This window comes from Talpa europaea (genome assembly GCF_964194135.1).
Source record: "Talpa europaea genome assembly, chromosome: 8".
Lineage (NCBI taxonomy): Eukaryota > Metazoa > Chordata > Mammalia > Eulipotyphla > Talpidae > Talpa > Talpa europaea.
In genome coordinates this window covers 43,649,698-43,674,979 of record NC_140075.1, presented here as the reverse complement: position 1 = coordinate 43,674,979, position 25,282 = coordinate 43,649,698, and the positions used below count along the sequence as shown (strand labels likewise).

At 36.8% G+C, this 25,282-nt stretch overlaps 1 protein-coding gene across 1 annotated transcript in view; it reads left to right on the top strand.

Annotated features, from left to right (window-relative positions):
* The window catches only part of RFX7 (regulatory factor X7), a gene marked incomplete at both ends in the record, with an annotated part of 89,720 nt that extends 75,691 nt beyond the window's left edge, over positions 1 to 14,029 (top strand). The window contains 5 exons of the mRNA XM_084240390.1: positions 3,673 to 3,801; positions 5,060 to 5,132; positions 5,758 to 5,962; positions 9,313 to 9,608; positions 10,757 to 14,029. Coding sequence (XP_084096516.1) covers positions 3,673 to 3,801; positions 5,060 to 5,132; positions 5,758 to 5,962; positions 9,313 to 9,608; positions 10,757 to 14,029 — 3,976 coding nt within the window. The remainder of the gene's footprint in view (positions 1 to 3,672; positions 3,802 to 5,059; positions 5,133 to 5,757; positions 5,963 to 9,312; positions 9,609 to 10,756) is intronic.
* Positions 14,030 to 25,282: the final 11,253 nt, after the last annotated feature.

Genomic DNA, 25,282 nt, shown 5'->3' with positions numbered 1-25,282 from the left:
AAGAAAATCCAAATTGACCAAAAAAATAGTATTTTTCAATGGCTCTTTCATAGACAATAGTAGTAATAAAAGCAGTTCTTTCTTTTTACTGAGATTGAATAAACACAGATTTCTTTTTCAAATGTTAAGAATTTTATCAGATGGCTACTTCTAAAGTTTGGTTTCTTTGTTAGTAATTTATATAAACTTTGACCTGTAAGTCATGATTCACCATGATTGAATCTTTTTCATGGGATTATTAAGTAACTTTTTTTTTTTTTAAATTTTAAAATGAGGGTCTTCCTGGTGGTGCAGGCATTAAAGACAGAGCTATCAAGCTATCACCAGTCACTGCAGCATGAGGTCATTTCACCAGCCAGCCAGGGAGGTGACCCACATGGCACAGCAGACCTCTCCTGTCTCGCCTGCTGCTCCCCTCAGCAGTATGTTTCAATAGATCCACCTATTCTGTTCCTTACTCTGTCTCTGGTGAATCCTCTCACCCCCTCCCTGTACCTCTGGCTTATACCCCAGCTCTTATATGCATAGATAAATAAATTTTTTAAAAATTTTTAAATGATTGAAAGGAAAGTCAAGTTGGAAGGAAAAGCCTGGTTAATATGGTCATATATGATCATCTGTTTATATATACATGAAAATTTAACTCTTTAATTTGTTGGGCCTCCCTGGTGGCCTAGGGATTAAGTCTCAGTGCTATCACCGCTAACAGCCTGAGTTCAGTCTCTGGACAGGGAGCTAACCTCATATTGCACAGAGGACCTCCTGTCTCACCTGCTGCTCCCCTTAGCAGTGTATTTCAGTATATCTGCCTATTCTGCTCCCCACTCTGTCTCTGTCTCTGGTGAATCCTCTCATCCCCCATGCCTCTGGCCTACACACCAGTTCTTCTATGCCAAAAATAATAATAATTTTTTTGACTACAAGCATTCTTTCAGAAATATTGTTCATTATGTAGTTACTGCAAAAATAGGATTAATCACATGTATTTCATAGGTAATATACGATTTTGATCTATTTCATATTGATGTTGTTGACTTTATTCTTTCATATTGTTCATTATATAGTTACTACAAAAGTAAAATTGATCTTTGAAAGGTAATGTTAGATCTCAGTCTGAGTTCCACTTAATAGTTCTAAATTTTTCTCCAGGAACTAGACTAGAAGACATCATACCTAACCAACAGACTTCTGTAATGTTTTTCCAGCGTGTTGCTTACACTATGCTCTTGTGCAATATTCTTGCCAAATGCCAAAAACTTTTTAGCTTTGCTATAGACTTAGTTGTCTATCATTATTCTGTAGAGAACAAGGAACAATAAGAAAAATCTGTTTATGATCAAGGTCAAGCACTTTCAAAGAGTTTTTCTCTTCAGAGCCTCAGTATCTAATTACACTTAAAAATAGTGGAGGGTTTCAACAACTGTTCCACTTTCAAAGGCTAAAGCTAATTAGATATTTGACCCTATTACGTTTCCGTCATTTGCTTTCCAGATTACCCTATAAATGTATTGTTCAATTGATACTTCTAAGGAAATATATTTCTACCATGTCTTGGGACCTCCCTAAGTTCCCATATCATTCGTGGTGATCTTAACATGAATTTAAATTTCATGAAAATAAGTATGGGTCTTGGTAAAAAATAGGACTTTTAGTCTTATTTGAGTTTTGCACAGTTATAATCTGAGGCTGAATTCAGTGTTAGTTGACACCATGTCTTCCTCAATCAATCAGCAGTTCCAGTTATGAAGCAAGAAAATGAGATGTAAACTAATGAAGATCTCATCTGGCTTGTTTTATAGCACTGGATTCAAAGATACCCTATAAATACTTAGAGTGAAAACAGAATCATTGAACATCTCTTCCCAGTGGGGAAGGATCCTAATAATGAAATTCTTTTTCTTTGAAAATAGAAACACTAAAAACTGAATAAGCCACCCCACAATGTAGAGTGGTTCCTTTCCTCCCTCCTCCCCCAATCATGGGACATGTCCACTTCAGGTAACCATCGTTTAGGTGTATGGCCTTTCTCATACCTGGCAGAAAGTTGAAATAGGCAACTTCTGAACTTCTACTTTTAAAATTTAGCAAAATTTAAGAACTTGAGGTACCTGTTTCTTTTGCTTTTAAATTGAGACTTTTTCCTCTTTGACATGTGAGATGTCAAAGTATAGAATTTTGAATCACAAGCAGTTTTAGTCTTAACATTACCTGCTATTTAGAAGGAATAACTTAAAGTCTTTTTCATATCTACAAGGTACTTTTTGTATTTATGCACTAAAGAGTATCTTAAAATTAAGGTCACTGTAAAAAAGAAAATCATTTTTCCAGAAGTTGAATTCTCCTCTTTTAGTAGAATAAGTAAGAATCAAAAGGCAGATGAAATCAATTGGTCACATTCTGAAATCACACTTGGAATTCTTTCAGTTCAATAGTAAATTTTGCATCGATCATCTTGATAATGTGCTAGCCTTTCCCCTACCCTTTCTGCCCAAATAAAAAATGTTGGTATCCTATATGAAAGATTATTAAAATCCAAATCACAGGGAGACTAGAATAGCTGTATCTCTCTTTAGACTCATTGCCTGACTTCTCTATTTGATTGCAGTTTAAAGCTTCTTGTGGCTTTTAATGTGACATAGTAAATGTCATATTAAGGCTTAATGTGACTTCAGTTTTGAACCTGATAGGGAAACTATAGTGGAAAACCAGATACATATGGTCACTATCCTTGTTGAGCTTTCAGTCTAATAGAGGTGACAAGTAAATTGAATGTTACTTAATGATATGTCTTGGGGGAAAATATGGTGAGGTGATAGCAGGTGTGGCAGGAGGGCACTGCTTTAGATAGCTAGTCAGAAGAGACACTTAAATGTAACATATAAGCTGGAAATTGAAAGTGTTCTAGAGAAAGGAAACATGTCCAGTCCCTCAAGCACAGTCTCATTCACATTTTCCTTCTGTGCTGGTTTAAACCATAAAAATGACTAACTTGCTACTGAAATGGTTATGATTTGATGCAATTAAGTTATCAGCACCCAAAATTAATCACCCATTACCTTGCATCTGTTCTCTCCTTGATGCATGATCCCTTCAGATTATCACATATAGTCTCAATTTAAATATGATTTAAATTGGGTGGTGGGGTTGAACAGAGATTGCTGGACCTTCTGGACCTCTCTCTGTGCCTTTGTTTTTTTCCTTATTGGTAAAATAAGAATATTGGTGTAGATAATCCCTGAAGTCCCTTTTAGTTCTAGCATAAAATGTTCCCATTTTAAACCAAGTAGCATTGTCTCTATTGTCTGATGTATATAATGCTTATATTGGAAATTATCCCAATGTGAGCTTGATACAAATGTGTAGAAACATATAGCCCTACTGGTTCTGCTGAATATACTTACTTCAGAGGGTAAAATTGAATGTAGTTGGAAAATTTTGGACTGCCATTATCTCCTACTGCAAGTATTTTTGAAAGCGATGTTACATATGTTGAGCATGAAATGAACTAAAACTGTGTTAGTTTCCAAAGAATGATAATCATGTATGAATGAAAATTAGGTGAATGACTTGATAAATTTCTTCACTTTGTCATAAGGATCAAATTGTATTGAAATAACACTGTGTTATGTAATTTTTATTTCTATTGCTGTAAATTGGTCTCTCCTTTTGCAGGAGCTATTGTGACAATCTTGGTTACCATCCACTAAGTGCTGCTGACTTTGGAAAGATTATGAAAAATGTCTTTCCAAACATGAAGGCACGTCGTCTGGGTACAAGAGGCAAATCTAAATATCCTTTACCATAATGGTTTTTAGTAATTTCTTTAAGTTGTTACTTATTATATAACAACTATTGTTATAGTTCAGCTAGTAACTATATCTAGAAATAAATTTAAATCAACAAATACAAATAACTCACAAGTTCTTAGTAGAATAATTGCAAATGTTACTTTCCAAGCTATTTCTCAAAACTGCAAGAGAAGTTTAACAGATAGTGGTAATTGGGGTTATGGTAGGTTTCACCATATTCTGTGACTGTAATGTGTTCTTAATAGTCTGATCTTCTTTTCCTTAGCAATGAGAATTGTGGTACAGTAACATAAATTGGGTCAATAAAAGTGGAGAAAGATGTAGTGTATCTTCTTCCTCCAATTTAGAAACATGGGGATATCCTTGGCAAAATACACAACATTCACAAAAATTTCTTGTGGAACTTGTAGTGGACGACTAGTGTTCTCTTTAAATTACTTTTTGGCCAACTTTTTAAAGTCTGTTTTAAAATTAAAATCAGGGCAAGAGAAGGTCCCTTGTGATGGAGATATACTTAAGAACAAACAGAAGTAAGAAAATGAAAATTAAGAATTTAGTAAAGCGCTTCCTACACTTGGAAGAAGATTGTAAAATAGAGGTCTCTGTATCATATTAGAAACACATCATTCTCTCCTTCACTTCTTGACCTTTTTTGGAACATAAAGGAGATGGGAGGACGGAGAAATGGGGAAGGCTGCTTTTCTCAAAACAATTCCAGGTGTTCTTTAACTGCTTGTTGCATGACCTACCCTTGTTTCCTTAGTACAAACAAAAATGTCTTGATGTGTCTTTGGCATGTTACAGGTGATAATCCTGTGTGTTTCAGTGGAAAAAGAAATGAAAAGGTTAAAGTCCTTGTGACACTCTTAAGAGTTGTTTTTGTCCCAGTGCCCTGGGCTAAAATTTCTCTTCTCTGTGCCAGGTTTCCATCTGGATATTCCTTTCCTTCTGACCTGTTTGTTACTGGTGACTGGCACAGCTTATTAGGAATATTTATCCTTAAAATTTATAACAGATGAGGATCATTTTGTTTCATTTAAGACAATAACATTCTACAAGTACTATTCCAATTTCACAAGAGTAACATGTCCAGACTGTCTATTAAGGTTTCTTTTACTGAAGAACTTAGAAAATGCATGTTGATTTTATTCTGATTTCATACGTGGTTACTTTTCAAGTGCTCATTATATAAGCAGTTCACTTAATTTAGAGTCTTTTAAACCTTAACTGTTTATTACATATTGCTACAGTGGACTAAGGAAAAAAGCTTTTGTTCATATGCCAACACTGCCCAATCTTGACTTTCACAAAACTGGAGATGGGGTAAGAATTCTGCTTTTTCTTTTTAATAAGTAGTATTATACCTGAATATCAACATTGAAATTTATCGTTTAATTTGGATAAAAACAGAGATTGCCTTTTACAAAATTAATGAGCCAAAAAAATTCAGTAGTGACTGGAAAATGTTAGCATGTCTGACCTACATCGACATGGCTCATAAAATTAGATCCGAAGTTACTGATGTGTGGATACAACCATGATACATATTGATGGTATGTATATTTAAGTTGTAGAGTAATATGTATAATACTCATGTTTCCAGAAGGGAAAATATGGCTAGTGGGCATAGCAGCGGGGGGGTGGGGGAGGAGTTGCTGTTAGAAAAGGCTTTTAGAAAGATTCAGAAGATCTGTTAGTCTTCAAATATATCTAACAACCCATTACATATATTCACGGTACTGCCAATGAGTGAGCACCAGTATAGGCACTACACCTCTTATTTACTAAACTCTTCTTAATATTCCTGCCACGAGGTTACTTCATACTGCTTTGACCCAACAAATTTAGATTGTATCTTCTAGTTAAGAGTGTGTGTCTTGAAAGTGCTTCAATTTAATTTCTCTTAACTCACTTTTAAAAGTTAACTTTTCCTTTTTCCTTTGTTTAGTTGGAAGGAGCTGAACCATCTGGGCAGCAAAATATTGATGAGGAAGTTATCTCTTCTGCTTGCCGACTTGTGTGTGAATGGGCCCAAAAAGTGCTAAGCCAGCCATTTGACACAGTTTTGGAGTTAGCCCGCTTCCTTGTAAAAAGTCACTACATAGGCACCAAGTCAATGGCAGCTCTGACTGTAATGGCAGCAGCACCACCAGGTACAGAATGACTTTTATTTAACAAGCTAAAACTCACAAGGTATCATTATATTTAGAGTTGGTAGCAAAAAAACCCAGCGAACTTATTTATCTTTTGTGAGTTCACTCTTACTTCATATAACACTAAATTGAGATGGATTTGTTGGATCAGAAACAAAAATAATAAGATACTGATAATAGTTCTTTCATTATGAAGCTTAAAAATGTAGTTTTGTATGAATTTTATATGTATTTCAGCTCTGCTGAAATATAAAACTTTTAAGATTTCCCAAATGATATTCATTAATTTTTCCATTGCTTCTTTCCAATGTAAAGAGTACATGCATATGTACTTTCAAGTATATATGTGTATCTAAGTAATATATTAAATATTAGAAATGAAAAATAAAATTAAATTTTTAAAATGACTCGCTAGACTTCTATCCCAGAAACTAATGGTCATTCAGAATGATTTTTGGACTCTATGAGAGGTACTTTATTTCCACAAAAGATACATTATATATGTATATAGAGTATATAGCATTACTGTAAAATAACAAATGATTTTTTTAATATGCATTCGAGTATTTTCATTCAAATAGGAATTTTAGAATAACAGAATTGACAGTATTAATGGCATAAATGATTGTTTTCTGAATTAATAGTTGTGTAAAGTATCTGTTCTGATGAAATTTTTAAAATGTCTTACTTCAGTCATACCTTCTATTAAAAAAAGTGAATAAATTATCTTTACTCCTCTGGAAAATTAGCCTTTTTTGAAAAATGTAATGTTTTCCAGAGATGAGTCTTCTGATTTTTTTAAGATTTATTTATTTATGCATATAAGAACTGGGGTGTAGGCCAGAAGCGAGGGGGTGAGAGGATTCACCAGAGACAGAATGGGGAGCAGAACAGGCAGAGCTACCGAAAAACACTGCTGAGGGGAGTAGCAGGCAAGACAGGAGAGGTCTGCTTCACCCTGTGGGTTAGGTTCCTGGCCAGGGATCTAATTCATGCTGTAGTGGCTGGTGATAGCTTGATAGCGCTGTGTCTTTAACTCATGCACCACCAGGGAGGCCCCCTAGTCTTCTGATTATTAAAGATAAATATTTTTAAATCTCTAATAGATGTATACCAACCAGAATTATAGTCTCTTAAATAACTTTACTTTTTCAATCTTACCTTTATTTTACTTTTTTTTTCAGTTTATATTTGTTAGAAACTTCAGATATTTGTGTGTGTGTGGTATGAGTGTGTGCGCGCACGCGCGAGTGTGCGTGTGTGATCTGTCTTATTTAATCGCCACTTGAGGACCCACAGTGTCTTACAAAACCCTGTAATTATTTTTCCTGTCCTAAATGTGATCTATAAATCTGCTTTCTTAATTATACTTACAAAGGAGAAGAAAAATACTTGAACATTCTTATCTAGCTAGATAGATCACTTATGTTACCTCAGTTCTTTCCCCAGCAATCCTGTAAGGTTAGTGATACTTATTTCTGTTTTACCGATAGGAAACAGACTCAAAAAGGTTAATTAGTTTGTCCATAGACAGATAAGTAGTGGGACAGGATTTAAATCCTGATTTGTCTATGTCCAAAGTCCAGGTTAACTCCATTATAGCATATATTCATCTTACCTTCTGGCAAAATGAACTTTTAAAAGATATGTGTCCTTCAGCTTGCTGTGTTCTTTGTCTTACCCCTCCTGACACCTGGAAAAGTACTTAAACAAGTTGAGGACTTATGAGGTATCATGGGGAAAAGAAACCTCTCTCTCTACCTTATTTCCCATGTTATTCACAAATTCTGAAAGAAATGGGAAAGAATTGAATGAATGAATTTTTAAGGCATAAGTGTAAACAAGACAAGGGGTTTATATGTTTTTTCCAATTTGTTTTGAGGTAAACTTGGTTTACATCATTGTTTTAGCAGTTTAGAGGTTCAAACCTTTACAATTGTATGTTTTCGAGTTGTGTTTTTTTAAATAAAAATACAAAAAATTACATAGATAAATAGGTGTTTTCCTGTTTTTGAAAGTAGTCTGTTTGGGAGACTGATACTTTAACAATTGTATTATTACTCAAAACATTTTAGAATCGCTCCTGAAATTTTTTTCTCATCCATTGCCACATTTTTTGTCATTAATCTTCATCCTGAAAGTGAATTTAATTTTTTATAAATATAGTCTCCATATTAAGAACAGGTAGTGTTACAAATGTCCTTTTGTAAGTCAGCTGCTTGGAACTCATTCCTCTCCGAAACCCTGGCAGGAGGAATAAGATACTCGAGCTCTGAGCCATTGGCAGAGGCTCTCAGGGATGCAAATGGGCGATGCCAGGAGAGAACATTGGATTCAAACTGTATTTGAAGAGAAAAGATAGCGTTTAAGTGATAAAAGGGTGGTCAAAAAATGAGGGATTATTGAATATTGAGTGTGTGGGAGAGAGTTTATAGTCACTTCCTTTTCTGCTTCCTGTCTCCCTCTCCCCAAGTTGCTGTTAAAAGAACAAAATAAAGTGAAAAGCAGAACTTAGGCTGGGAAAGGAGGGCAGAATGCATCAGCAGGATATCGTGTTGTCCTCCCCCGTCTTTTCTCCACCGTTTTTTACCAACTGCGGCTAACTTTCTAATGACCTTAATACTACCCCCTAAATGTGAAATTGAATTTAAATTTCGATTTTATTTAAAAAATGAATTGTATGCTATAACTAATTTTTCTTTTTAAAAAAAAAATTGTGTCTTGCTATTATTTTACCATTCCTTTTTCTTAGTGTTGATCTTAGTATAGCTCAGTGGTACTTTTTTCAAAATATATTAATGTTAGGAAACTACCAAATTTTTCCTAGGTTATACTGGAATAATTTTATCATAGTACTTAAAATAATAGTACATGTTTTCATTTATTTCTTGTCTAATTAAGATTGTTTTCCCTATACAGGATTTTTCTTAGATATTTATGGTTTCAGCAAATATGTATTGCGTACCCTTTGTGGGCTGAGTATTAAAATCATGAAAATACATGAGTTTGTAATTAGATAAAGGGAAGGAAAAATTCACTGACATTTCTGATAAAATGTAAAAACATGCTATGTTGGCATTTATCTTAGCTTCTGTACATTTATACTGTAGCTACTCTTTTCAAAATCATCTGTTATTGTTGATTTAACTGAAACTGCCACCTGAGCTGAAACATATTTTAAGGCGTCAGTTAAAACCATATTGACAAATGTTTGTAAATTGGAAGTCTAATATGTAGACTTTATAAAAATACTGTGTGCATCCAATAATACCCATATATTCAAAGAAATTGAGTTTTAACTGTCTTCTGTAAAAGAGAGCATTTACTTACAGCTTTCTATTTATTTTCAGGAATTAGAGGAATTACCCAGCCTTCTGCTTTTATACCTACAGCTGAGAGTAATTCCTTTCAGCCTCAAGTGAAAACTTTGCCATCCCCTATTGATGCAAAACAGCAGTTGCAACGGAAAATCCAGAAGAAGCAGCAAGAACAGAAACTACAATCCCCTTTGCCAGGAGACTCCTCAGCAAAAAAATCAGAAGGCACAACAACCAATGGAGTGACTAATCTTTCTAATGGAAATCCTGCAATCCTTTCTCCTCAGCCAATTGGTATTGTTGTGGCAGCTGTCCCTAGTCCCATTCCGGTAATATCATTAAGTAGTGCTTGGCCTTACTGGGATGGTGGGAAATTAACTATAAGTGGCACAAAAAAAGGAGGCAAGTATAGGAGTGGATTGCGCTATAACCAGTATGTGCACAGAGAGGCATCAGCTTCAGACAGTTGTGTGACTCAGGATATACATTGTGGATTACAAAGTGAGCTTATAAAGTGAACATAAATGAAAATACAAAGATCCAAAACACAAAATATGCACATAACCGTAGAGAGTTTTTTCTTTATGTAGAGAGCAGTTATTTCTAGAGTCGTTTCATCTCTAGCAAGTCAAGATGACAAAATTGCAAACTTTTTTTGGTTTGAATTTTTTTCTTTTAACATCCACACGGAGTGAATTATAATGTGTATTGATAGTACTGTAGGTAAACATATCCCTGTGAGTTGCGGGACATAGGACCTTAAGCAATTTAGCAAGTCCCTGTTTAGTCAGTTTATTTCCTTATCACAAGTAAAGCTTATAATGTTCTCTTTCTGTCTCACACAACAGAGGTTATGATGAGAAGGGGCTTTTAAAATAAGAATGCATCATGCTTAAAGCAGGTTTTTTTTTTTATTGATGATATTAAGGAGACATTTTATCGTGCTTTTCTTGTTCTTATTATGTCATTAAAACATGGGATACCTGGTAAGCACAATATTGCACTATTCACTCTAGAGAATACTTGTATAGGCAGTGGTTTTATCTGAGACCTCATTACCAGTGGTTTATTACTAACATCCAATGTAGACCCATTTTATAAGACCGTCACCCCTGTGAATCATCTTGGCGTAGACTCTACTAGATACCTTTATAGTCGCATATTTCCTCAAGATTATATCTCATCTTCCTATAATCTCCTTGAAAATGTTTTGGTAAGTACTCATCACAAATATGAAGTTAATTAGTCTTACTAATTGAAAAATATCTTACTTTGTAATTGTACTGTGTTGCATTTCTTACAATATTTATGTGTCTGGTTATATAGAGCTGGTTTTGAAGAACTCTAACATAGAAACTATTTTTTTTTAGCATTGCATTTGTAACGCTATAATACCATATGGATATGTGAATTACTATTTATAGACTAGACTTACTAAATCTGATATTTTTTTGTTTTGTTTTCCACTTTTTAACAGGTCCAGCGGACCAGACAATTGGTAACTTCACCAAGTCCCATGAGTTCTTCTGATGGCAAAGTGCTTCCCCTCAATGTACAGGTGGTCACTCAGCACATGCAGTCTGTGAAACAGGCACCAAAGACTCCTCAGAACGTTCCAGCCAGTCCTGGTGGGGATCGTTCTGCCCGGCACCGCTACCCTCAGATCTTACCCAAACCAGCCAACACCAGTGCACTCACCATCCGCTCTCCAACTACTGTCCTCTTTACTAGCAGTCCCATCAAAACTGCTGTTGTACCCACTTCACATGTGAGTTCTTTAAATGTGGTGAAAATGACAGCAATATCCCTCACACCCGGCAATAGCAGTGCCCCTCTTAAACATTCTGCCTCAGTAAACAGTGCTACAGGAACAACAGAAGAATCGAGGACCTTTCCACAGATCAAGAATGGTTCTGTGGTTTCTCTTCAGTCTCCTGGGTCCAGGACCAGCAGCGCTGGGGGTACATCTGCTGTAGAAGTCAAAATGGAACCTGAAACATCATCTGAAGAACAGCCTGTAACGTGCCAAGAGAACCCTGATGGGACTAAAGGTCCCAAAACAACACCTAGTGCCCTTTCAGGGCAGAAAAGTAATACAGATGCAGTAGTGCAAAAACCTTCAAATGAAGGTGTCATTGAAATAAAAGCAACTAAGGTCTGTGACCAGAGGACCAAATGTAAAAGTCGCTGTAATGAAATTCTGCCAAGCACTTCAACAGGCAATAATCAAAGCACTCTCACTCTCTCAGTTGCCACTCCAAACTTAACTTGCACCAGCACCAGCTCACCATCTAATGGTGACTCAGTAAATAAAGACCCTAAATTATGCACTAAAAGTCCAAGAAAACGACTGTCTTCTGCATTGCAAGAGTCCCAGGTGCCTCCTGTAAAGAAACCAATTGTGGAACATCTTTCAGCAGTTGTCTTAGAAGGTCAGAAGCCAGGCAGTGTTAAGAAAGACCAAAAGATTCCGCATTCAGGGAAACCAGAAAGTTCAACAGCAGGTGCTCAGATTCCTGGTAAGGTATCAATAAATATCAATTCACATGCAGTGGCAAATCAACCTTTGAATTCTTCTGCTCTTATTACCAGTGACTTGGCTTCAGAACAGCAAACAACACCATCATCATCTCCAGATATAAAAGTAAAACTTGAAGGGAGTGTCTTTCTCTTGGATAGTGATTCAAAATCAGATGGCAGCTTTAATCCAAATGAATGGCAACAAGTCACTAAGGATTCTGAGTTTATATCTGCCAGCTGTGAACAGCAGCAGGATATCAGTGTTATGACAATTCCTGAGCACTCTGATATCAATGACTTAGAGAAATCTGTTTGGGAATTAGAAGGAATGCCACAGGACACCTATACCCAACATCTCCATAGCCAGATACAAGAATCTTCTTTGAATCAGATACAAGCACAGTCTGCAGATCAGTTACCTCTACAGTCTGAACTGAAGGAGTTTGAGCCTTCTGTTTCCCAAACAAATGAAAGCTACTTTCCTTTTGATGATGAACTTACACAAGATAGTATTGTGGAGGAACTTGTGCTTATGGAGCAGCAAATGTCAATGAATAATTCTTATGGTAACTGTTTGGGAATGACCCTTCAGAGTCAGTCAGTAACCCCAGGAGCGCCAATGTCATCTCATGCCTCCAGCACCCACTTCTATCATCCAATCCATAGCAACGGCACTCCAATCCACACACCTACACCCACTCCTACACCAACACCAACCCCAACCCCAACCCCAACCCCAACATCTGAAATGATTGCTGGATCTCAGAATCTGTCACGGGAGAGCCCTTGCTCCAGGCTAGCCCAGACTACACCTGTGGATAGTGCTTTAGGAAGCAGCCGACACACACCCATTGGTACTCCCCATTCTAACTGCAGCAGTAGTGTCCCTCCTAGCCCTGTTGAATGCAGGAATCCATTTGCATTTACCCCAATTAGCTCCAGTATGGCATATCATGATGCCAGCATAGTCTCAAGTAGTCCTGTGAAACCCATGCAAAGACCCATGGCCACACACCCTGACAAAACCAAGCTTGAATGGATGAATAATGGGTACAGTGGGGTTGGTAATTCATCAGTTTCCGGCCATGGCATTCTCCCAAGCTATCAGGAACTAGTGGAAGACCGTTTCAGGAAACCTCATGCTTTTGCTGTGCCCGGACAGTCTTATCAATCTCAATCCAGACATCATGATACTCATTTTGGTCGTTTGACTCCTGTCTCTCCTGTGCAGCATCAGGGTGCCACTGTAAATAACACCAACAAGCAGGAGGGTTTTGCAGTCCCTGCCCCTCTTGATAATAAAGGAACTAATAATTCTGCCAGCAGCAACTTTAGATGCCGGAGTGTAAGCCCTGCTGTTCATCGCCAACGTAATCTTAGTGGAAGCACCCTCTACCCCGTATCTAATATCCCCCGATCTAATGTGACCCCCTTTGGAAGTCCAGTAACCCCAGAAGTTCATGTTTTCACAAATGTTCACACAGATGCATGTGCCAACAACATAGCTCAAAGAAGTCAATCAGTTCCATTGACAGTCATGATGCAGACAGCTTTCCCCAATGCTCTTCAGAAGCAAACCAACAATAAGAAAATAACCAATGTTTTGTTGAGTAAACTTGATTCTGACAATGACGATGCAGTGAGAGGTTTGGGCATGAACAACCTGCCCTCCAATTACACAGCCAGGATGAATCTCACTCAGATTTTGGAAACAACTTCTGTTTTTCCTAGTGCCAACTCTCAGAATATGATAGATTCCAGCACTTCTGTGTATGAATTCCAAACACCATCTTACCTCACCAAAAGTAATAGCACCGATCAGATCAGTTTTTCTCCTGGAGATAATCAAGCACAATCAGAAATTGGAGAGCAACAATTAGATTTCAATAGCACTGTTAAAGACCTGTTGAGTGGAGACAGTTTGCAGACCAACCAGCAGCTGGTAGGTCAGGTCGCATCTGATCTCACTAATCCTGCGACTGACTTCTCTAGTGATATCAGGTTGTCTTCTGAACTGTCAGGCAGCATCAATGATTTGAACACTTTAGACCCAAATTTGCTGTTTGATCCAGGTCGTCAGCAGGGACAAGATGATGAAACTACACTGGAAGAATTAAAGAATGACCCATTATTTCAACAAATTTGCAGTGAATCCATGAGCTCTATGACTTCATCAGGTTTTGAATGGATAGAAAGCAAGGACCATCCTACTGTTGAAATGTTGGGTTAAATTGTGTTTTATAATATGTAGCACACTGTATCTAAAGACATATGTATTGTATTTGTCTTAATGGAAGTGCCTCCCGCAGCAGAAACACTTACTATTAATTGTGACATTTTAAAAGAGTTTGCTGCAGATGTGGTTTCTTCTTCAAGTAGGAAATGGTTAGACTTGCCTCCGTTCTTAACAAATTTCTGAAGACAGTAGGCTGTAGAACAAATATTAGGGTTTAAATTTTATAATGTTTCCCCATTTAATCACTTTGTTTGTTAGTAAACAATTGACTAACCAGCTTTTACAGAAACAGTATAGATCTTTATTTTAGTAAGTTCATTTTAATTCATCGTTTGCTCTGCACAGAACTTAGAGGAAACCATTGATTTTAGGTATAGGCTATTTTTTGTTGTTGTTGGCATTCTTTTAGATATGAAATCATAGCTAAGGTGAACTGTAGTTAAGAAGGTCTTCCTTGAAACAGGGATAATATTCAGGTTATTATAAGTATTTAGGCTTGAAGCATAGAGCTACTGTAGAATGAAAAATCTCTGTAGGACTTTCTGGGACTTCAGTATCATTTGCACCTACAATGAAGGGCTTAAATAGGAGAAAATAATGGAAAATTAGCTATTAATTTAAGGGAAGCAGGGCTGCATTAAATTTTTAATAGAAAAAGCAGGTAGCCATTTATATTTGTGACCTCGCATTAGTCTTATTTTCAAGTGTTGCTTTTAATATGGAGCACACATGCCACCACCACCCCCACACACACACACGTAACTCCAAACATTGTAGTTGAATAGAATAAATACAAGCATGTTGAAAAGTATTTTATTATTTGATATTTGAATTGGTGAGTTGAGAAGGAAAATGAAAACATTTTTCTTAGTTTCATCACAAAGGCAGCATGCATATATTAAAATTCTATTTAAGATTTATTTTGAAATTTAATTATAAAATTCTGAAGCCCTCACTTAGTAACTGATTCCTCCACTCCTCCTGAATTTAGTAATACAATTTGATCATGGGATACTTTTGGAAAACAAATGAGCAGGAGAGAGAGAAAAACCTGAACAAAAACATTAACACCTGAGGTCTGAAGTCACAAATGTTTATATCTCTGATGAAACAAAGGAGATATCAATAGTACTTGAAGAAGAGGAGCATTTTATTACATGCTTTATTTATTGTGAAAACCACAATTGCAAAAGAAGCACTCAGGATTTGTTTTAAAATGTTTCTCTATGGCTCCCATTTTGTTTTATGAATAATTATTTATGAATTTCATGTTGACAAATATATTCACTAGTTGACAGCTCTATTCACTTGAGTTTCAAGATCATTTTCAAAGAGATTTAAAAATTGACATTAAGTTTTTAAGCTAACATTAAACCTTTACTATGCTACCTTGAACCTAGCTAAGCTTTCCTTTACCTTAATTAGGAAGCCAATCAAAAGATTACAATCAATGAATATTTAACAAACATGATGAAGGGTTTAATTTAATAGGGTTTCATTGTTCAATAAATTTGCAAGGTAGATTATTAACATTTTGATAAATAAATGGTGCTAGGGTTGGCTCAGAGGTTTATATTGATATGTCCTAGTTATTGGCATTTGTGTGTGTTTGCTGTTATCTTGATTTTATGATCTTTTAGATTTTTTTTCTTAATGCTAGTTATTTCTTCACTGTACATTGAGACACAGCACTACTGCACACCAAAGTATGCAATACCCAAAGGAAACTGTGTGATTTCTTTTAACAAATGATGGGAGCCTTTCTATATGAGATACTCTGAAAAGGAGATTTTGAGGCCATTCTAATCCCTTGTTTACATTATTAGCTTCCTACTAATATAAAAATAATGGAATCTTTTTTGATAAAAATAATAAAGACTGGAGGATTTTAACCCTCTGTACAGTATTGCAGCAAACACTTTAAATTTGGTTGAATTCGTCCAGCAAACTTTCTGGGGTTCATATATTGCACTAAATTTGTTGAACCTGTGGTAGGCACATCTCTTAGGATAAATGCAACCAATACAGTCCACAGATTAAACTTTTTAAATGTGTTTCATTACGAAAAGACAAAATGTCATCAAAGTGACAGATAAAATTGTCTTATGTAGCAATGTGCATTGATCTCAATGAGATATTTCTATTTCTTATTCTCTTACATGAGAATATTACAGCAGGAAGAATTAAGTTTAGTTTGCTTCACCATGTTAATACATGATCACAAAATGTGCATGAGTGTTATTGACTTGTACAGTACTAGGTATTCCTGTAACCACTTTTTTTTCCTTTGGCTGTATTGAAACTGGTTGAGTGTTAACCAGGAAAGCATAGTTATTCACAAGTTATTTACTTTTTTTATGTTTATTAATTCTGCTTAGTTATTGTTGAATATGTTCTTTTCTCAGATTATTTTCATTGTTTTGATGTTTAAAACATGTTGCATAACGTTTATCATGATAAGATTCATGAAGTAAATAATTTTGCATATAATTGCAATAAGCACTGACTTTTGAACTGAAAAGAAGGAAAGTTGTTTTTTTTTTGTGCAGTGCATCTGAGGTTCATATAATAGTCTTGTACTATAATGTGCTTTACTACACCATAAATGACAAAAACAAGCCCTGTTTCATGTTTTCATTTAGTGCAAAAAGTCAGATTTCCCTAGTGTTTTTGTTGTCTGTTGTACCTGCTGAAACTACAGTAGTTGAATATTGCAGTAGCATTTCAGTTCTCTTTTTTTATTGAAAGTGCTCAAAAATTGTTTTTTAAATGTTTTCAAAAACAATTAAAAACATTTTATATGAAACTGAGTGGATCTTACGGTGATTTATGGGGTCTGTTTTATATTAGCAGCATGCCATTTTGTAGACAAACCTGATACACTTCTTCCATTGATTTGATGAAATTCAGAGAAGTGAATAATCAGCCCAAGGCAGAACAATGCTGCTCATGTGCTCTTTGCTATTAATGCAAAAGGATACAAGATACTACATTCATTGGAATGCTGCTGTTGGCTTATGATCAAGAGCTGACAAATAAGAATCTTTGAATATAATGAACCAGTAAAATTCTGGGGAGAAAAATATTGCATAGTACATTGGGTGCTTTGGGGGGCAAGTTAGAAAATGCTAACACAGGCTTAAACCATAAAGACACTTATTTTTAATTTTGGAGAAAGGTCAAGATTTCATCAATGATTCAGTCAGTATTAATAGCCAGATTCTGTCTGTCTTTGGTTCTGTTCCGACATCTTCAGCTTTGTTTTTCTGTGTCTTGCCTTCTGGCCCCAAAAGAGCAGACACCACACTATTATGTCTCCATACAGCCCAAACAAGGTGTTAAGAGCAACTCTCAGCTTTTCATTAGAAAGAAGAAAATCTTTGCAGAACTAAGCCCTTTCACCTCATCCCTACTTAGACTCACTGGGCAAAAGCAACTTAAAAGACCCACCATAAATCCAATTAACATAGGTTCTTCATTTGTCTTTTGTAGCTAGTGATGGGACCTATTTTTTCTGGAGTATGTCATCCACCTAAAATTAATCCAATAATCTAATAAGATCTTAAGATACATGCTCACCATGTACTTTGAGAAGTACCAATTAAAGGTATGTATAACATGCTACATAGAAGAAAAGAGGTAAGAATTCATATTCTTAAGCCACGAATAGGTCAAAAGAAGATTCATGCTGAGATCTGCTTTTAGAAGTAGTGTTTACTGGTGTAAACTTCACTGGTATCCCACCTTCCCTCTCTAAGTTGAAAATGTGGGTATTATTGAGTATCATAAATGCAGATTCAGCATTTTGCAAATTGTCCTCTACCAATTACCATAATAGAATAAAGTTTTGATTTTGTTAAATCTGTAGTGATGGGTCTTGCCATGCTATAACTGAATTTTTTATTTTTTTAAAGATTTGTTTATGCAAGAACTGGCCTACAGGCCAGACACACTGGAGGGTAAGAGGATTCACCAGAGACAGAGTGGGGAACAGAACAGGCAGAGTGACTGAAGTACACTGCTGAGGGGAGCAGCGGGTGAGTCAGGAGAGGTCTCTGCGCCATGTGGGTTGCTCCCTGGCCAGCAGGGGATCGAACTCTGTGCCCCAGAGTTTATGGATAGCTTCATAGGTTGCGTCTTAACCCCTTGCGCCACCAGGGAGGCCCTTCTGCTTATTTAAACATAGAATTCCTTTGTCATTCCATCACTGGCTTTTCTACTTTCCCTAGTCATTTCAAGCACTCCTGACACCTGATGACCTGCATATCTAAATTTTCAGTTTTGACCTCTGACTTCATCTCAAGATCTAAATGCACCAAATTGAAATTCTTTCCCTTTAACCCCAACCATCCCCTCTTCCTGTTACCATTGTTACTGTCATTATAGATATCTAACAAAGTTCATGTGCCCTTTCCTTCATCCTTTCATTATGTCAAATGGTTTCCAAGCTCTATCCCTTCAGGTACATATATCTTTGTTTCTTTCTCTCCTGACTCTGCTGTGGCATATGGATTAATTTCTCACTTGAATTACTGAATTACCTCTCACTTCTTGAATCATGTCTATACAGTGACACCATAGAAATCCTTATCTCAAAAACTTGTGATAGTCAGAAATCAATATTTACATATAAACAATAACCAGCTAAAAGATACCATGACAGACAAGATCCTTTTTTTATGGATTTATTTATTCATACAAGAGCTGGGGTGCAGGCCAGGGGTGTAGGGTTGGGGGATGGTGGTGAGAGGGCCCACCAGAGACAAGAGTGGGGAGCAGAACAGGCAGATCTACTGAAATGCATTGGTGAGGGGAGAAGCGGGTGAGACAGGAGAGGTCTGCTGTGCTATGTGGGTCACCACCCTGGCCAGGGATTGAACTCGTGCTGTAGTAGCTGCGGATTGCTTCATAGTGCTGACACTTAACTCCTTGCACCACCAGGGAGGCCCCAGACAAGATCCTTTTAATGCTAGCAACAAAAAAAGATCCAGACATGAATTTATTAAGAAACATGTCAAATTTATGTAAGGCAAGCTTTTAAAATATTTTTATTGAAAGACACAAGGTGGACCAGAACAAATAGAATGAGAATCCATGTCCTTAGCTGGAGAGATTCAACTTTATGATACCAGTTCTCCCTAAATTACTTGATAAATTTAACATGATCCCAAAATGTCGATGACAAGTTTTATATACATTTAAGATTAGAACATAGACAATTACAGCCCAAAAAAACCTGAAAAAAATAAGCAATCTTTGAGGGGCTAATAGTATAGGCCACTATCTACAAAGTCACATATTAGAGGCACATGCCAAGATCCTATTAGTGTCAAACAATAAATGACAAAATAGGGAAGATGGTTGCAACTACTGTACAAAGAGATAATGACCACATTATGAGACGAGCTCCTTAAAAGGGAGGAGTGGAAAAGCCAACAACCCAATAGAAAAGTGGACAAAAGACATGAATGAACAACTCATTTAAAAAAAAAAATGACCCTTAAACATAAAAATGCTCAATCTGACAGATAAGAGATATAAAAATTAAAACTACAAAGTTACCACTGCTCACCTCTCAAGTTAGCAAAAAATCTAAGTTTGATAGCATCCTCTGATGAAAATGGGGTATAAGCATTCAATATTAAGTAAAGGAAAGGAAGCAAATATTTATCCTGTCTTTCCTATGTGAGCTGTACCACTTGGCAGCCAAGTAACAGATAAGAAGGAGCTACTCCATATAAATATTGCAGCTAAGAAATGAGAGAAGAGTGATAAAATTCCAATATTTTACAACCCCAAATCAGTTTTAATTGAGACAATGGGCATCAGTGGCTACTAACAACCCAAAAAGAATGGTCATTATCTGCCTTATAACAAAGAAGACAACCCTCAAAGAAATAGTTCTTTGCTCCTAAAATTTAACTGAACTCTAATCAAGTATTTGTATCCAATAACCAATTTGCAGAAAGTGCTTAGATCGTGAAACACTGTATTACGGGATGCAAATCCAGAGTCTGGGGAACTACAGATCAAATATTCAATTTTCTTTAATTTCAAAGGGATGAAAGCTGACTATAGAACTGAAACATCCAGAGGGAGAGAGAAGGGAGTGGTAAGAACAAAGAAGGGAAGAAGAGCAATAGGCTATGGTGGTGGATTATGGTAATTATATTTGAAGGCAGGGGTTGGGGGGAACCCTGTGCTTCCAAAATCCCAATAGACTAACAACATCTCAATTTAAAAAAAAAAAAAAATGAGTAAAAGAAGCAATGGAAGGGCACTTACACAGATTAAAAGACTTTAAATGCACGTTAAAGTTCATATTAAATAAAAAAAACTATTGGGGCCTCCCCGGTGGTGCAGCGGTTGAGCACTGGGTTGCGAAGCTGCCTGCAGCCTCTGCAGCACCGGTTCGATCCCTGGCTGCTCCCCGGCCACTGAGGAGGTTCCCACAGGGCACGCAGACCTCTCCTGCCGCCCGCTGCTCCCCTCAGCAGTGTACTTCGGTCCTTCTGCCTGCTCTGCTCCCCGCTCTGGCTCTGGTGAATTCTCTAACCCTCCCGCGCTTCTGACTGTAGCCAGTGCTTGTATAAATAAATAAATAAATAAATTTAAAAAATAAAAATAAAAAAAAAACTATTAGTGTTTAGGGATGCACGTTTGGATGATAAAACATAAAGAGAAGAAAGAAAATGATTACCATGAAAATCAAAATAAGCGGATCTCTGGGATGACTACAAAGTTCTGTTTCCTCACCTACATGTTAGTTACAAGGATGTTTGCAGGCAATAATTTATTTGTTAAGATGTTTGTTCATGTGAGTTTCTATATATGTGCTATGTTTTGCAGTTTAATAGTTTATTTTTAAGTAGTATGCTGAAAATTGACAATCACAAAGGAATTTTTTTCTGTAACTGTTTTTAGGATAATCATATAGCCCTACTTGACACAGGAAAAAATTTTCTTTAGTGAAATAAGTGTAGAAATAATTGTCATCTGCAGAAGAGCCTTTGCCATCACTACCTATCTCAAAAAGATTCCTGTGGCACTGGTTTAGGGGCTCTGTGAAAGTCTTCTGCTTTGTGTGGACAAATGTGTGTGTATCTATAACCCCCATTAAACTGCAAGCTCCTGAAAGGCCCATTTCACTCTATGCCTCAAAGAATAGATAGAGCTCATAGCTGAGGCATTAACCTTGTTCCTGAATTGAACTGACACTGATTTTTCAGATAGTTTCTCAAGAAGGCACAAAGTATTAAGCTAAGAAATTGTTTAGTCTTCATATTAGCAAATAAATGGAACACTTATTATCTAATATCTCTTGCCTATTTAAAGACAGTGGATATTTTAATTGAAATACCAGATAATAGATCCAAGTTACCTACTGTCAATATGCCTGCTTTTGAGACCTGTAGAGGAGCCTGAGATGTTTGCATCTTGAAATACATTAATTTCTTTGCCAACCACAGCAGATGGCCACCCGTACTGCTTGTAACAGAAATTTAGCTGATTTGACAATAGCCTTATGGTCTTTCTGCTTAAACGCCAAGTATTTGCATTAAAGGAATATTTGATTAAGTTCTTTCATTTCTGTGAGTCTGTAAATGAGAATATCCTCAAATCCAACTGAATTCCCAATAAGAATATAATATTTTTATATTTTATTCTTAATTTGGTGAATGGAGTCTTTGAAATTATGCTATGCAAATTTATCATCCAAAAAAATTTCAATAACTCTCTTTAAAGGAAGGCTTAATGTAGGCCTGTATTTTCATTTGTGAATCAGAAGTGCTTCTCTTTCATCTCGGTGAGGTGGTCTTCACCATTAGGAAGAGAACAGGAGAATAACATTCATTGAGCACTATGGTATTTACCTTTATTTAACTTATTCCAAAATGCCAAGGTCAGTTTGGGGTCTTCAACATATACACAAGGCATGGAACTAGTTGCTGCCATTTCTCTGATCTAGTACCATACGACAGGAAGTCCCAGTTGTCTATAGGTCCTAGATACAAGCCACGTCTAGGTTTGTCCCTCTCCAATAATCCACAAGTTTTTTACATCATCACTTTTTATTTATTGACTCCTGGATCTTTCAGAACCCCATATAGCTGAGAAGTTAGACCAACTCCCTCCTAATCCAGAAGGGAAAATGGGAGTTGGAAATGTGAGGAAAGCAATGAGTTCAGATCAGTATTCAGGCTATCCAGCGCTTGGTCCAGTGATTTTTCCACTATAAATTCAGAGCCTTCCTGAAAATGCACAACTGCCTGAGGAGGTTAGACTAGATGAAGGAAATCACACAGTTCACTGTTACTTCAACTAAAAACACCCGACGCTGATATGCCCCTCACACCCTAAGCTGTTTCTCTCCATTTCTTTCCCCAACCACCTGGAAAATCAGATAACATCATGTGATGAGGGTGTTTGAGTTGTGACTGAGGATAAATCTCCCAGCAAAGAGACTTCCACTAAAATAAATTCACATTTGATTCCTTGTCACTATACCAGAGGCGACATGTACAGCAGAATGGTCTTCCTGAATGGATTTACCTTGTTATTAAATCGGGAGTCGAGCCTCCCCGGTGGTGCAAGGGGTTAAGCACAGCACTGTGAAGCTGTCCTTGGCCTCTGCGGCACTAGTTAGAACCACTGTCGGCCAGGGAGCTACTCACATGGCGCAGCTGACCTCTCCTGACTCACCCGTTGCTCCCCTCAGCAGTGTATTTCAGTCATTCTGCCTGTTCTGTTCCCCACTCTGTCTCTGGTGAAACCCCTCACCCTCCCACATCTCTGGCACCCCAGCTCTTGTGTAAATAAATAAAAAATCTAAAAAAAAAAAAAAGGTCTCCTTTATATCACATAAAGGTAGAAATTCCTAAGTAGAAAAAGTATAAATATTAATACATTTATAGTTCTTAGTTGTGGAAAATGTCCACAATCTTTCCTCAGTTTCTTGATAATCTCCATGTAATTTTAAATTTCAAATAAATATTTGAGCAGAGTATAATGCACTTTTTTTTTAAATTTTTTTTATAGAGGCATGCTTTTTATTTATGTATTTATTTGTTTGTTTGTTTGTTTCGTTTATACATGCACTGGGTACAGTCAGAAGTGCGGGAGGGTGAGAGAATTCACCAGAGCCAGAGCGGGGAGCAGAGCAGGCAGAAGGACCGAGGTACACTGCTGAGGGGAGCAGCGGGCGGCAGGAGAGGTCTGCGCGCCATGTGGGACCCTCCTCCGGTGGCCGGGGAGCAGCCGGGGATCGAACCGGCGCCGCAGAGGCTGCAGGCAGCTTCGCAACCCAGCGCTCAACCGCTGCGCCACTGGGGAGGCCCCTATAATGCACTTTTATGTACGTTTAAACAAGTATCCATTCACAGCCAATCTCATTTCATCCCTATGTCCTCCAGATTATTTTGAGGCAAATCCAATATATATCATTTATTTTATATATTTTTAACAATTTCTAATCCAATATATATCATTTATTTTATCCAATATATATCATTTATTTTATATATTTTAACAAGTTCTAACCAATGTTAAGCCAACAAAGTTTTTAGTATCACTCCTGGTTTTCAATACTCAACAATCAATCTAAACTTTGTTAAACATGGTTTCGTTAAAAATAAAGACATTTACTTATAAAATTCAGAAACATTTTTTAAGTCTTTACTATGTTCTGGACCTATTTAGAATACAGCTGGAAATACAACTGTGAACAAATAGATGAAACACCTTAATCTTTCATTCTTATAGGAAAAGGAATAATATAAACAAGTTAGAAAACTGGTAAGATCATTTCAGATGGCAAAAAAGACAGGAACAATGTAATGTGTGACAGTAACTGTTGGGTAAGAGGTGTGGTATTTCAGCTTATAACAGAAAATAAAAGGAGCTGCAATTTGAAGACTGGAAATACAGTGATCGAGGCAGAGAAAATCAGAAACAAAGTCTGAGGTGAGGAAGTGATGTGTGTCAGGGAACAGCAAGGAACACAGTGTAAATTCAGCACCGTGAACGAGAGGGACAATGTTAAGACATGAAGTTGAATGCAGCAGACAGTGACCCCCAATAAATCATGCCCTCAGGTGTTCTGCTGTTGGTATTCCCTTCCACATTGATCTGCAACTTTATCATGTGATTTTCATTGGTCAATAAGCACTTGCTCACTGAGGTTTGTCCTCTTGGTCATGCTCTCTGGAAGGTAGCCACCATGCTGAAAGTGACTTAGTCTGGACCACTGAGAGATTGTGTGAAGCTGTCGTCTGAAAGATGAGAATGAATCTCGGAGAGTCCCACCTAAACAACTTCCTAGATGAAAGCAGCCACACTAGGCAATCAACCACAAATTTATGAGAAAGGGTAATTGTTTTTAGCCATTACATTTTGGGATGTTTATTACACAGCAGTAATAACGGATACAGAAATTAGTGCCTGGAAATGGGGTAGTATTGTAAAAGAAACCTAAAACTGGTGATTTTGAGACTGAACCATGGTGGAAGGCCATAAGGCAAAGGCAGAGAAGAAATCTTTGCTGGGTCATCTGTATTTTAAAGTAGGGGAACAATTAGTAAAGCTGATGACTGTGGTACCTGAAAAATAGAAAATTTACTTAAAGAAGTTATGGACCTGGTCAAAGGCAATTTCCAAGTGGAATGTTGAAGGGATCAATTTGTTTCTTTTAATTGCCCTATGATAAAGCTTGTGAAGGCGAGATTAACCAGAGAAGGAGTATTTCCGTTTTCAATTGGAATTTAGAGAAAATATTTGCCCCTTAGGGCTTCCTGAGCTGGAAAATGTAACTCTTTCTCTTTCCCAGACCCTCGTGCCCTCCATGGGATTCCCAACATAAGAAATTGACTCAGGAGGGTGCCAGCAAAAGGTGTCCTTAGTCGAGATCAAATTGAGGATATGACGGTAAGACCTCAATTTTAAGAGTTTATGTCACAAAATAGAGAAACTGTCTCCAAAAGATGTTTAGATAGACATGTGACTTTTGTCTAATGAAGTAGATTATAACTTAATATACAGAAAATCTGCTACCTTTTAAAAGGAATGGTGCACACTTAGACTAAAGGAACAAAAACAATTCAAAAACAAACAAAACCAAACCTCTGGGTTCCAAATTTTGCATGAACAAGAAGCAAACTGAGAAACTACTCAGCTGCAAACATAGACCATTTCTTATAGAAAAGGAGAAAGATCAGTGGACAGAGTCAGAAAACAAACAAACAAAAAAAA